General features: G+C 39.0%; 1 protein-coding gene across 9 annotated transcripts in view; it reads right to left on the bottom strand.

Moving 5' to 3' along the window:
• Window positions 1-15,856, bottom strand: part of RALGAPA1 (Ral GTPase activating protein catalytic subunit alpha 1) — a 1,007,748-nt gene that overhangs the window by 184,782 nt on the left and 807,110 nt on the right. For all 9 annotated transcript variants that reach the window (XM_053697738.1, XM_053697739.1, XM_053697743.1 and 6 more), the window contains one exon: window positions 11,900-11,971. In XM_053697738.1, the coding sequence (XP_053553713.1) occupies window positions 11,900-11,971 (72 nt within the window). The remainder of the gene's footprint in view (window positions 1-11,899; window positions 11,972-15,856) is intronic.

Genomic DNA, 15,856 nt, shown 5'->3' with positions numbered 1-15,856 from the left:
AGTGTGAGATTAAAGTGAGAGGCCATCAAGTCTATGTCCTGTAAGCCCATTTTGATCACTGAGCGATAGAAAATGTCTTAATGAAGAGACCGCACTCTTAAAAAGAAAGATCGACTGCTGGGATGATCCACCTCCCAGTTGTTCACACATGGTATGTGAATTGCCAATAGGGAGCAATAATTCCACTCTGCCCAAGACAGAGTAATATACACTTCCTGCATGGCCAGTGGACTGTGGTTACCCCCTTGATGAATTATGTAGGCCACCGTCGAGATGCTGTCTGACTGGAAATGGATAAACTTTTCCTCCTTCAACAGGGGCCAGGGCTGAAGAGCCTGAAGATCACTCAAAGTTCAAGAACGTTGATTATTAACCTTGCATCTAGAGGATACCAAACTCCTTGCACTATTTGAGAAGCCCAGTAAATAAGCTTGCACTAGTATATCAGCCAGATAAGGAGCAACTGAAATGTCCTGATTCTGATCACCAGCAAGATTGTATCCCACACAGAGTGGCAAACTGGCAGAGTTTTGCACATATACAAACCTCAGGAACTGAAAATAATCCCTGTGTATATGGATGTTCAGATGAGAATCCTTGAGGTCATAAACCGACCTTTTGGATTAAGGAAAAAAACAAACAAACAGTGAGGAATGTTCCCATTATGGACAGGATGGTAAATCCCTTTGGATAATGAACATATTGGAGTAAAAAAACAACAACTCTTGACCCTGAGATTACACAGATACTTGGATTAATTTTTCCCCTATCCTCAAAAACTTAAATTATGCTTACCTGATAATTTTCTTTTCTTCAGATGGAAAGAGTCCAGAGCTGCATTCATTAATTTTGGGAATTCAGAACCTGGCCACCAGAAGGAGGCAAAGACACCTCAGCCAAAGGGTTAAATACCTTCCCCACTTCCCTCATCCCCCAGTCATTCTGCCGAGGGAACAAGGAACAGTAGAATAAATATCAGGGTGAAAAGGTGCTAGAAGAACAAAAATAACAGACGCCCCACAGAAAAATACGGGCGGGGAGCTGTGGACTCTTTCGATCTGAAGAAAAGAAAATTATCAGGTAAGCATAATTTAAGTTTTTCTTCATAAATGGAAAGAGTCCACAGCTGTATTCATTACTTTTGGGAAAACAATAGCCAAGCTATAGAGGACACTGAATGCAAAAACCAGAGGGTACAAGAGGCGGCTCATTCTGAGGGCACGAGGCCTGAAAACCCCTACCCAACAACATCCCACTTCGTCCGAAGCAGAGAACAACTTTGAAACAAAAGCCGAGAACAACTTTGAAACAAAAAGGAAAAGGCCCAAGGACCCTGACCGCAGATAGTCCACAAGCCTTGCTAGAGACCACAGGAACTAGACTCAACTGAGTCAACAGCCTCCAGGAGACACTGTCGTCCAGCAGTAGGTCTCAAAACAACACACCCCTTACTAAAGAAAGGGAACAAGCTACTGGATTCTTCCACAAAGAAGAAAAGACACAAATGTTCTTGTAAAGCGCAGCTAATCCCCCTTAAGGGACTCAAGGCGCTGCTCATCCTATCAACCTCGAAAGGAGGAAGGCTGAGTAGACCTTGCCAGGAAAAGAAATTGTAACCCTCATTTTGCTACAGTGCATAGTAGCCACAGTGAATTAGCATGCTGAGCTAGCTGTCCAGCTAGCATAAGGAACTCCAAACCAACAGAGACCAACCAATCTCATAGAAACAAGGGGAGGCAAAGCCCAGACCCCAGAAATACAGAAACCACGGAGTGAGGCCCGGAGTCTGAAACAGAGAGGATCTTCCCCTAACACAGTGCAACCGCATTCTAAAAGCAACTGAAGACGAAGGTCCTCAAGTCGCAGAAAGGTAGTTCAGAATACCGAAATATTCAGAAAAAAAACCTTGTGCAACAAGCTCAGGTAGGGAAATGAGAATGAGAACAGAGTCACCCGAGAGTAGAAAGAAAGGCTAGTCTCCATAATCCATTCAGATTAACGTTCCAGAGGACCACACCCAAGGGAGAAGAATGCAAAGCATCCCGAACCCAGGCAGAAAAACATCCCCTAAGCAAAAAGTTTGGAAAGAGAGACAACCCTCCTATCACCCCTGATATGGAGACGACTAACTCCTGAAGGAAGACAGAGCCTCACATCCTAATTAAGCAGCCAAAGCCGCCAGAAAAACTGGACAAAGTCCAGAAAGTCTCGACCCAAAGGAAGAGAACCTCTAAAAGGAACAAGTCCTAAAAGGACATTTTCAAAGAGACAATGAACAGCAAAACCGTAAGAACGGCGGTATGAAGGACCTAAATCCTCTAAGCCTACAACGGAAAGGAACACTCTAGTTCCCGGAAAAATCGGAAACGACTGAGCATGTCGCCGCGGATCTCAACAGAGTCCCGTCCCACTAGCTTGAAAGGCGAATGAGGACTGCAATCCCCCTAGCCCCTAAGCAACCACTGACCCCCAAGTCCTCTCAGGATGCTAGTCGAAGCTTGTAAAAAAAAACAAGTAAACAACACAAAGCATATTGTGATTACTAGGCGCCCTCACCAGACCAACCGTACATAAAAAGGCACCACGTGTCTGAACTAGGCCTCAAAGACAGAAGGATTTGTACCCAGTCAGGACCAGTCTGAAACCAAGGGCCCCAGGACTGTCAAGGCCACATAGAGTCTCCCCCGAGATGGAGAGATAAAGAACAGTCAGACACACTTTTGTAAACAGTGCAACCACAAAATTGTGAGCATCAATTCCAGAGAAGAAAGTTCCCGAAGGAAACATCACACCACAACATGAGCTATAGACCAATAAAAATCATCCTCACCAGATGAAAATAAAAGATAAGGCAACCCGTAGGTTATCGCCCAGGAAAAACGGACAGACCCGCAGGACCAGCCCAACAGGGGCCTGAGACTTCCAAGCTCAGAACTGGAGGATACACAAATAAAGACTATAAGAAGATTACTTCATCCCCTTATGTCTATGCATGCAAGCCAGTCAAAGATTAAGACTGAGAATCCCCAGACCCATTAAGAGTGGGATCCTCCAGCAACACCAAAAACGTGCCTTAGTAGAACACAAAGGCGTGCCAGTCTATAACGAAAGGCGCAACATACCTTCGCCAGGACAAAAGAAAACAACGGCCCCGAAGGTTGACCCCCTGAGGCCTCAGGAGCAGTCGCTCCCCTGGAGGGCTGAACTGGACCAGGCGATCTCACACCTGACGAGCCCCGGTTAACGGAACACGGACAAAATTGTAAGCATACTCCCGGGAGGTGCAAATGCGCCAGCGCCAAAGATATGGCCATGCGGAACTGTGTCGTAACCTCCGGTGGGAACAGGCAACACTCCCTAGAAGGATAAGTAGTGTTTGGGTTACCTGCATGCGTAGTAAAAGTTGGTGGTAGGGAACTCGTCTCGTGAGAAATAGAATCCCCAGAGGCGGATGGCTCAGTTGGCACCCGATTCCCCGATCCAAAGGAAAAGAGCACTCAAACGGCATTCGGAACATAACTGATGGGCATGTATCACCCTAGCCAATTCATATTCTTCGCAAGAAGTAGAGTCTGAATCGGAGACATCCGTTTCCAAAAAATCAGAATCCTCCATAACTGGGACACTGAATAAAAAATGGACCAATAAGAAAATTCTAAATGGCACCTTACACCCCCAATGGCTGGGGCACTCACCACCTCCAGAGAACCAGACACCAGCGGACCAGGATTTCTCCATTGCCACACGGTCAGGAAAGCGGAAATAGAGTCACAAGGTAAACCGTGCAGTCCATGCAAAAGAACGCCCGACTGTAAAGGCCCTGTCACTAGACATAGGCCGTTTGTGTTCCAAAATAGCCATGAGCCGAAGCAACACTACACAGTTGCAGACAGAATCACATAAACATGATTATAAACCCCTCCTCAGGAGATATTAACCCTTGATCCCTAGATACAAAAAAGTAAATTTATGCTTACCTGATAAATTAATTTCTTCTATGGTAAGACGAGCTGTCTATATAGCTCCTCCCTTAGCTCCGCCCCCCAGTATTCGACCGAAGGCTAGGAAGAAAAAGGAGAAACTATAGGGTGCAGTGGTGACTGAAATTTTTTAATTAAAAATATACTACCTGTCTTAAACAGACAGGGCGGGCCGTGGACTCGATACATCACAAGAGAAAGAATTTTATCAGGTAAGCATAAATTCTGTTTTCTCTAGTAAGATGTATCGAGTCCACGGATTCATCCATACTTGTGGGATACCAATACCAAAGCTTTAGGACACGGATGAAGGGAGGGACAAGACAGGTACCCTAAACGGAAGGCACCACTGCTTGTAAAACCTTTCTCCCAAAAATAGCCTCCAAAGAAGCAAAAGTATCGAATTTGTAAAATTTGGAAAAAGTATGAAGCGAAGACCAAGTCGCCACATTACAAATCTGTTCAACAGAAGCATCATTTTTAAAAGCCCATGTGGAAGCCACTGCTCTAGTAGAATGAGCAGTAATTCTTTCAGGAGGCTGCTGGCCAGCAGTCTCATAAGCCAAATGGATGATGCTTTTCAGCCAAAAGGAAAGAGAGGTAGCCATAGCCTTTTGACCTCTCCGTTTACCAGAATAAACAACAAACAATGAAGATGTTTGACAGAAATCTTTAGTTGCTTGTAAGTAGAACTTTAAAGCATGAACCACATCAAGATTGTGCAACAGACGTTCCTTCTTTGATGAAGGATTAGGACACAGAGAAGGAACAACAATCTCCTTATTGATATTCCTATTAGAAACAACCTTAGGAAGAAACCCAGGTTTGGTATGCAAAACCTTATCTGCATGGAAAACAAGGTAAGGTGAGTCACACTGTAAGCAGATAACTCAGAAACTCTTCGAGCCGCTAATACCTATGATATAGTCTTGAAAAACATAATTTATGTAAGAACTTACCTGATAAATTCATTTCTTTCATATTAGCAAGAGTCCATGAGCTAGTGACGTATGGGATATACATTCCTACCAGGAGGGGCAAAGTTTCCCAAACCTTAAAATGCCTATAAATACACCCCTCACCACACCCACAATTCAGTTTAACGAATAGCCAAGAAGTGGGTGATAAGAAAAAAGTGCGAAAGCATATAAAATAAGGAATTGGAATAATTGTGCTTTATACAAAAAAATCAAAACCACCACAAAAAAGGGCGGGCCTCATGGACTCTTGCTAATATGAAAGAAATGAATTTATCAGGTAAGTTCTTACATAAATTATGTTTTCTTTCATGTAATTAGCAAGAGTCCATGAGCTAGTGACGTATGGGATAATGATTACCCAAGATGTGGATCTTTCCACGCAAGAGTCACTAGAGAGGGAGGGATAAAATAAAGACAGCCAATTCCTGCTGAAAATAATCCACACCCAGAATAAAATTTTAATGAAAAAACATAAGCAGAAGATTCAAACTGAAAACACTGCCTGAAGTACGTTTCTACCAAAAACTGCTTCAAAAGAAGAAAACACATCAAAATGGTAGAATTTAGTAAAATTATGCAAAGAGGACCAAGTTGCTGCTTTGCAAATCTGATCAACCGAAGCTTCATTCCTAAACGCCCAGGAAGTAGAACTGACCTAGTAGAATGAGCTGTAATCCTTTGAGGCGGAGTGTTACCCGACTCAACATAGGCATGATGAAATAAAGATTTCAACCAAGATGCCAAAGAAATGGCAGAAGCTTTCTGGCCTTTTCTAGAACCGGAAAAGATGACAAATAGACTAGAAGTCTTTCGGAAAGACTTAGTAGCTTCAACATAATATTACAAAGCTCTAACAGCATCCAAAGAATGCAATGATTTCTCCTTAGAATTCATAGGATCAGGACATAATGAAGGAACCACAATTTCTCTACTAATGTTGTTAGAATTCACAACCTTAGGTAAAAAATTCAAAAGAAGTTCGCAGCACCGCCTTATCCTGATGCAAAATCAGAAAAGGAGACTCACAAAAAAGAGTAGATAATTCAGAGACTCTTCTGGCAGAAGAGATGGCCAAAAGAAACAAAACTTTCCAAGAAAGTAATATAACGACCAAAGAATGCATGGGTTCAAAAGGAGGAGCTTGAAGAGCCCCCAGAACCAAATTCAAACTCCAAGGAGGAGAAATTGACTTAAAGACAGGTTTTATACGAACCAAAGGTTGTACAAAACAATAAATATCAGGAAGATTAGCAAACCTTCTGTGAAAAAGAACAGAAAGAGCAGAGATTTGTCTTTCAAGGAACTTGCGGACAAACCTTTATCTAAACCATCCTGAAGAAACTGTAAAATTCTCGGTATTCAAAAAGAATGCCAAGAAAAAAGATGAGAAAGACACTAAGAAATATAAGTCTTCCAGACTCTATAATATATCTCTCTAGATACAGATTTACGAGCCTGTCACATAGTATCAATCACAGAGTCAGAGAAACCTCTTTGACCAAGAATCAAGCGTTCAAACTCCATACCTTAAAATTAAGGTTTGAGACAGAAAGACTGGACTTAACGGAAGAGTCCACAGCTGGCAAGAGGCCATCCGGACAAGATCCGCATACCAAAACCTGTGAGACCATGCTGGAGCTACCAGCAGGACAAACGAGCATTCCTTTAGAATATTGGAGAATACCCTTGGAAGAAGAACTAGAGGCGGAAAGATATAGGCAGGATGACACTTGTAAGGAAGAGATAATGCATCCACTGCCTCCGCCCAAGGATCCCGGGATCCAGACAGATACCAGGGAAGTTTCTTGTTTAGATGAGAAGCCATCAGATCTATTTCTGGGAGTTCCCACATTGAACAATCTGAGGAAATACCTCTGGGTGAAGAGACCATTCGCCCAGGTGCAACGTTTGGCGACTGAGATAATCCGCTTTCCAATTGTCCATACCTGGGATATGAACCGCAGAGATTAGACAGGAGCTGGATTCCACCCAAACCAAAATTCGAGATACTTCTTTCATAACCAGAGGACTGTGAGTCCCTCCTTGATGATTGATGTATGCCACAGTTGTGACATTGTCTATCTGAAAACAAATGAACAACTCTCTCTCAGAAGAGGCCAAGACTGGAAAGCTCTGAAAATTGCACGGAGTTCCAAAATATTGAACGGAAATCTCACCTCCTGAGATTCCCAAACCCCTTGTGCCGTCAGATACCCCCACACAGCTCCCCAACCTGTAAGACTTGCATCTGTTGAGATTATAGTCCAGGTTGGAAGAACAAGAAGCCCCCTGAACTAAATGATGGTGATCTGTCCACCATGTCAGAGAGTGTCGTATAATCGGTTTAAAGATATAAATTGAGATATCTTTGAGTAATCCCTGCACCATTGGTTCAGCATACAGAGCTGAAGAGGTCGCATGTGAAAACGAGCAAAGGAGATCGCATCTGATGCGGCAGTCCTAAGACCTAAAATTTCCATGCATAAGGCTACCAAAGGGAATGAATTGTGACTGAAGGTTTTGACAAGCTGATATCAATGTTAAACTTCTCTTGTCTGACAAGGACAGAGTCATAGACACTGAATCTATCTAGAAACCTAAAAAGGTTACCCTTGTCTGAGGAATCAATGAACTGATTGGTAAATTGAACCTCCAACCATGAACTTGAAGAAACAACACAAGTCGATTCGTATGAGATTCTTCGAAAATGAGAAGACTGAGCAAATACCAAGATATCGTCCAAATAAGGAAATACCAAAACCCTGTTCTCTGATTACAGAAAGAAGGGCACCGAGAACCTTTGAAAAAAATTCTTGGAACTGAGGCTAGGCCAAATGGTAGAGCCAAAAAACTGGTAATGCTTGTCTAAAAAGAGAATCTCGGACACAAAAAGTGATCTGGATGAATCGGAATATGCAGATACACATCCTGTAAATCTATTGTAGACATATAATGCCCTTGCTAAACAAAAAGCAGGATAGTCCTACAGTAACCATCTTGAATGTTGGTATCCTTACATAACGATTCAATATTGATAGATCCGGAACTGGTCTGAAGGAATTGACCTTCTTTGGTACAATGAAGAGATAAAATAAAACCCCAGCCCCTGTTCCAGAACTGGAACTGGCATAATTACTCCAACCAACTCTAGATCTGAAACACATTTCAGAAATGCTGAGCCTTTGCTGTGTTAACTGGGACACGGGAAAGAAAAAAATCTCTTAGCAGGAGGCCTTAACTTGAAGCCAATTCTGTACCTTTTTGAAACAATGTTCTGAAACCAGAGATTGAGAACGGAATTGATCCAAATTTCTTTGAAGAAAACGTAATCTGCCCCATACCAGCTGAGCTGGAATAAGGGCCGCACCTTCATGGGTACTTAGGAGCTGGCTATAGATTTCTATAAGGCTTGGATATATTCCAAACTGGAAATAGTTTCCAAACTGATACCGCTCCTGAGGATGAAGGATCAGGCTTTTGTTCCTTGTTGTGAGGAAAGGAACGAAAAAGACTATTAGACCTAAATTTACCTTAGATTTTTTATCCTTTGGTAAAAAAGTTCCCTTCCTTCCAGAAACAATTGAGATAATAATTTAATACCCTGGAAAGAAAGGGAAAGCAAAGTTGACTTAGAAGACATATCAGCATTCCAAGTTTAATCCATAAAGCTTTTCTAGCTAAAATAGCTAGAGACATATACCTGACATCAACTCTAATGATATCAAAAGATGGTATCACCAATAAAATTATTAGCATGTTATAGAATAATAATAATGCTATAAAATTATGATCTGTTACTTGTTGCGCTAAAGCTTCTAACCAAAAAGTTGAAGCTGCAGCAACATCCGCTAAAAATATAGCAGGTCTAAGAAGATTACCTGAACATAAGTAAGCTTTTCTTAGAAAGGATTCAATTTTCCTTAAATAAAGTACTATCTGCCGTAGGAACAGTAGTACATTTAGCAGGAGTAGAGACAGCCCCATAACCTTAGGGATTTTGTCCCAAAAAACTCTAATCTGTCAGATGGCACAGGATATAATTGCTTAAACATTTAGAAGGAGTAAAAGAATTACCCAAATTATTCCATTCCCTGGAAATTACTTCAGAAATAGCATCAGGGAGATTAAACACTTCTGGAATAACTACAGGAGATTTAAAAACCTTATTTAAACGTTTAGATTTAGTATCAAGAGGACCAGAATCCTCTATTTCTAATGCAATTAATACTTCTTTAAATAAAGAACGAATAAATTCCATATTGAACAAATACAAAGATTTATCAGTATCAGAATGATGATGTTCATTTAAAAATTCATCTGAAAAAAGAGAAGTTTTAAAAGACTTTTATGTAAACTAGAAGGAGAAATAACAGACATAGCCTTCTTAATGGATTTAAAAAATAAAATCTCATATGTTTATCAGAAACACTGAAAATTAGATGTTGACGGAACAGCAACAGGTAATGTAACAGTACTAAAGGAAATTTTATCTGCATTAATAAGTTTGTCATGACATGCAATACAAACAACAGCTGGAGAAACAGATACCAAAAATTATAGCAGATACACTTAGCTTGGTAGCTCCAGCACTAGACAGCAATTTTCCTGTAGTATCTTCTGACTCAGATGCAACGTGAGACATCTTGCAATATGTAAGACAAAAAAACAACATATAAAGCAAAATTGATCAATTTCCTTAAATGACAGTTTCAGGAATGGGAAAAAATGCCAAAGAACAAGCTTCTAGCAACCAGAAGCAATGAAAAATGAGACTAAAATAATGTGGAGACAAAAGCGACGCCCATATTTTTTAGCGCCAAATCAGACGCCCACATTATTTGGCGCCTAAAATGCTTTTGGCGCCAAAAATGACGCCACATCCGGAACGCCGACATTTTTGGCGCAAAATAACGTCAAAAAAATGACGCAACTTCCGGCAACACGTATGACGCCGGAAACGGAAAAGAATTTTTGCGCCAAAAAAGTCCGCGCCAAGAATGACGCAATAAAATGAAGCATTTTCAGCCCCCGCGAGCCTAACAGCCCACAGGGAAAAAAAGAGTCAAATTTTTGAAGGTAAGAAAAAAATTATTAATTCAAATGCATTATCCCAAATATGAAACTGACTGTCTGAAAAATAAGGAAAATTGAACATTCTGAGTCAAGGCAAATAAATGTTTGAATACATATATTTAGAACTTTATAAACAAAGTGCCCAACCATAGCTTAGAGTGTCAGAGAAAATAAGATTTACTTACCCCAGGACACTCATCTACATGTTTGTAGAAAGCCAAACCAGTACTGAAACGAGAATCAGCAGAGGTAATGGTATATATAAGAGTATATCGTCGATCTGAAAAGGGAGGTAAGAGATGAATCTCTACGACCGATAACAGAGAACCTATGAAATAGACCCCGTAGAAGGAGATCACTGCATTCAAATAGGCAATACTCACCTCACATCCCTCTGACATTCACTGCACGCTGAGAGGAAAACCGGGCTCCAACTTGCTGCGGAGCGCATATCAACGTAGAATCTAGCACAAACTTACTTCACCACCTCCATCGGAGGCAAAGTTTGTAAAACTGAATTGTGGGTGTGGTGAGGGGTGTATTTATAGGCATTTTAAGGTTTGGGAAACTTTGCCCCTCCTGGTAGGAATGTATATCCCATACGTCACTAGCTCATGGACTCTTGCTAATTACATGAAAGAAAAGGCCCCTACTGTGGGCCAAAACGCGTTGACAGATTTATGGTGAGTTTTATACCTTTAGTTATAGAAGATTTTATGCAATATTACCCTATGCTACTATCTTTCATTTACAGGTTTGAGGACTTCCCAGCATCATTTTTTAACATTTTTAAAAAAAGCATTTTATATATATTTTTTCAACATATAAGGATTACAAATACAAGGACACTCTAATAAAAGGAGTGACTCTTTGGGACTTATTTTTTTGTATTCTTTGTATTTATATTCTCACAACTCATCTTTTGTTTCACATACCCTCGATTATTGGGATTACAAATATAACATTCAAACAGATACTCCAATAAAGGGAACGAAGCCCAGGAGATACACGAGTTTCACTCAATAAGTGCACCACCACCCCCTCTTTTTTCATTTTTCATTTTTTATTACTTTTTCACTAGTTTGTATATACACTACTTTGTATTTTTCATTTTCATTTTACAACCACTCACACTTTTGGAGTGATTTTTTCATTTGTGACACAAATCACTTTATGTGGATCACAATATTTGTATTTCATTTTTTTGAAAGTTAACTTTCTCTCTTTTTGGGACTTAATTAATATGACTGTTTATTTTTTGTGTTTTCACAAACAACAGTATCCATGACTACTTTGTATATTAGAGTTTAGATTGATAAATACATGAACTATTGTCAAATGTATTATCCTATGTATCACTTTTACTAAATCTTTGTATAATTTTTGTATAACTATTTTTTACGATTATTGTTTAACTACTATCTTTACTCAAATCTATTTTATCCAACCTATTCCAATCTGTTATTGAGAAATCCGCTACTAGTGGGATCACGCTTAACTTGTAAGTGTGATAGAACCTCTTAACCGTTTTACACTTCTGATTTTAATGGAATGTTTTAGATAATTTTTAATAACGCCAACATGGATCCATGCATATATGTATAAATAAAATCTGTGAAATTCTGTATAAACCAATTTTTAGTCTCTCAGTGCTACACACTTATTCAGAGACCTATTCATTCAAATTGTGACACTTATATATAATATATATTCCTGTTCCAGTATCACTTACTGATATACTGTGTGCTACTCTCACATATAATAAAGTATTATATATTATATATCCCTGAGACCTTGCCTACCTTTGGCGCTCCTACCTAACCATCCTCTTTCTAACTGTATTAAAAAGAATTAAAAGGTTCTTACCATTGCCTAGAATCTAAATTTCTTAGCTCCCGTAAAAGTTTCTCATTTTTCTTGAGAAGATGAAAGCTTCTCCTGAAAAGAAATACAGATGCATGTTAACTTACACGTTTCATGTTAATTTTAGGAGATAAGAGGAAGCTTTTTTTTATGAATGAAACCCAATGAAATAATTTAATCTAGTACATTATCTCGGGAAAAAAGAATGAAAGATTAGGTTGTGTCAGTATTGATTGACAGTTTAAAAAAAAAAAAAAAAGTTGGTCAAAAACTAATCTTTTATAATTTATTGCAAGGATAAAAAAAGAACCCATCGGGGTTTCATATTTTAATAATTTATGCTACACAATATATATAATCTTTTAAATACTGACACTTTAGAATCGCTTTAGACAAAATCTTACATAAAATAAGAAACTATTTATTTATTTTTTCACATGAAATTAATACAATATAAGCTCATAAACATATATAGCTAATAAATTATTCTTTAAATCATCTAGAAAAAAACATTCATTTTTCTAAGCAGCCTACCCCAGCATATTACCAACCAATAATTTTACTGAATAGTTTTACTAATTGTATATTTACAAACATTATTAACAGCAGTAATAAGAAGTGCACATGGTATGCGGTTTCAATTCCATAAGCAAAACATTTCTAAATTGTTATCCTCATTGCAGTGCAATTGGTGAAACAGTGGCTGAGGGACAGAATAAGATTTCGGACTCTTCGCCTTTACACACAGTACATATAAACCTGCTAGAGCAGTTATGATCACTAACATATGCAATGTTGCAGCTTTTTATATAAACACAAACTCCTTGGCAACGCCACTTAAAACTACACATGTGCACATCATTACTTCCAAACACTGAACTACCCAATCAACCACTTATAAATAACCAAATAAGCATAAAACCATGAATACAAGCCCACAAAGATATAGATGACTTTTATGGGGGGAAGACAGTTGCACTGTAGTGTAAAACAAACTTTAGTCAAAAATCTTTAGTAACTACACAGACGAAAGTTACGTTTTAAAATTAAGAAATTAAAATTAAGAAATAACACCAATATTAAACTGAAAAGTAGATCAAAGTTTGTGCATTTTTGCTGAATCAGAATTTGCAAGCTAGCCTTCATTTAGATTAATCAGAAAACAACTAAATAATTAGACTAAAAATTAAATGCCCCTTAAAGTATGTTTGAAAGTGATTGTAAAAACTAACATGCAATGTACCTCAATTATTTTCTGTGATTTAAAGATTTAGTTATGATAATCGCACGTTTTTACTTCTCCTGGGGTGGTTGTATTGCATTTAGCATACTTACATATGCTGCAGCCATCTGTCTCATTGTGCAGGCTAACTTCAGAGAGGTAGGAACTGAGACGTTGCTGTATATTTGGCTGTATAACTGGCAGAAACAAGAGACTGTGTGGCTATAGCGGTGTGTTTGATCAGCAACAAAGATGCCCCTTAAGTTCATGTGACTCAGAAGGAGATGCGGAATGTGGTTAACCATGCTGACAACTGCACGGCAGAGTTATACAACGCGATAAACAAATAAGGTACTGTGTTTGGATACCGTCTACAGATACATATATATATCATTGGGAATAGTTTGTCTAGTTAACCACCATATTCAAGCGCTGTTTGAAATACAAATTGTCACGTACCATTGTTTGTGCACTTCAAGGGGAGACATCCCTGTAGAAGTAGTATCTGAGCTTTTATATATATATATATATATATATATATATATATATATATATTTATTTTTTCTTTGTTTTTTTCAGCTAATATTTCTTAGATGCTATTATAATAAAAATATAACATTATTTATGTACTAAATGTTCTCTATAGCTTTTAGTGCTAAGGGTAATATATCTTTACCTTTATGCAGTCATCTGTCCCTGCACATGTTACACATTTATTATTGAGAACCTTGTAGGAGTTAATTGTTATCTAGCCTCCATTGGCCACAGCAAAGGAGACAAAAAACAAACATAATTTATGCTTATCTGATTAAGTTAAGTAAATTAATTTCTTTCATGGTGATGAGAGTCCACAATCCATTACTCTTGGGAATAACTCTTCTTTACCACAAGGAGGAGGAAAAGATTCCCAAAACCCTAAGAGCTCTATAAAACTCCAAATCTCACACAAAGTGAGGTTAGAAAAAGGAATAACAGCCATAAAAGAAGGGAAAAAAGATGCACTGAAGAAAAAACTAACCCCAAAACCCCCCATAATAACACCAAGTAGCTGCCTTGCAAATCTGGTGACAATTAACCTAGTAGAATGGAGTAGTAATCCAATACGGTGGAGGCTAACCTGTCTCCAAGTAAGCTTTGTGAATCAAAAGTTTCAACCAAGAGGCCAAAGAAATAGCAGAAGCTTTTTGACCCTTCATAGGGCCAGAAAAAGCTAGAAGTTTGTCTAAAGCATTTTTAGGATTAGGACCCAAAGAAGGAACAACAATCTCTCTGCTAATGTTATCTGAAGAAACAAACAAAAAATTAAATGAGGTCCGTAAAACAGCCTTATCCTGCTAAGGATATTCATAAGAAAGAGCAGATAACACAGAAGCTCTTCTAGCAGAAGAAATAGCCGCAAGAAATAACACTTTCCAAGAAAGTAGTTAAATGTCCATTTTATGCATAGGTTCAAAAGGAGGAGCCTGCAAAACCCTTAACACCAAGTTAAGATTCCATGGAGGAGAAATAGGTTTGATTACAGGTTTAATACGAACCAGAGCCTTAACAAAAACATAATTTATGCTTACCTGATAAATTTATTTCTCTTGTAGTGTAGTCAGTCCACGGGTCATCCATTACTTATGGAATATATCTCTTCCTAACAGGAAGCTGCAAGAGGATCACCCAAGCAGAGCTGCTATATAGCTCCTCCCCTCACATGTCATATTCAGTCATTCGACCAAAGCAGACGAGAAAGGAGAAACCATAGGGTGCAGTGGTGACTGGAGTTTAATTAAAATTTAGATCTGCCTTAAAGACAGGGCGGGCCGTGGACTGACTACACTACAAGAGAAATAAATTTATCAGGTAAGCATAAATTATGTTTTCTCTTGTTAAGTGTAGTCAGTCCACGGGTCATCCATTACTTATGGAATACCAATACCAAAGCTAAAGTACACGGATGAAGGGAGGGACAAGGCAGGAACATTAAACAGAAGGAACCACTGCCTGAAGTACCTTTCTCCCAAAAATAGCCTCCGAAGAAGCAAAAGTGTCAAATTTGTAAAATTTTGAAAAGGTGTGAAGCGAAGACCAAGTCGCAGCCTTGCAAATCTGTTCAACAGACGCCTCATTTTTAAAGGCCCAGGTGGAAGCCACAGCTCTAGTAGAATGAGCTGTAATCCTTTCAGGAGGCTGCTGTCCAGCAGTCTCATAGGCTAAACGTATTATGCTACGAAGCCAAAAAGAGAGAGAGGTAGCCGAAGCCTTTTGACCTCTTCTCTGTCCAGAGTAAACGACAAACAGGGAAGAAGTTTGACGAAAATCTTTAGTTGCCTGCAAATAGAACTTCAGGGCACGGACTACGTCCAGATTATGCAAAAGTCGTTCCTTCTTTGAAGAAGGGTTAGGACACAGTGATGGAACAACAATCTCTTGATTGATATTCCTGTTAGTAACTACCTTAGGTAAGAACCCAGGTTTAGTACGCAGAACTACCTTGTCTGAATGAAAAATCAGATAAGGAGAATCACAATGTAAGGCAGATAACTCAGAGACTCTTCGAGCCGAGGAAATAGATATCAAAAACAAAACCTTCCAGGATAACAGCTTGATATCAATGGAATGAAGGGGTTCAAATGGAACGCCTTGAAGAACATTAAGAACTAAGTTTAAGCTCCACGGCGGAGCAACAGTCTTAAACACAGGCTTAATCCTAGTTAAAGCCTGACAAAAAGCCTGAACGTCTGGAACTTCAG

This window comes from Bombina bombina, chromosome 1, assembly GCF_027579735.1.
Source record: "Bombina bombina isolate aBomBom1 chromosome 1, aBomBom1.pri, whole genome shotgun sequence".
In the NCBI taxonomy this organism is placed as follows: domain Eukaryota; kingdom Metazoa; phylum Chordata; class Amphibia; order Anura; family Bombinatoridae; genus Bombina; species Bombina bombina.
The sequence above is the reverse complement of the archived record's forward strand: the minus strand, read 5'-3'. Positions and strand labels throughout refer to the sequence as shown.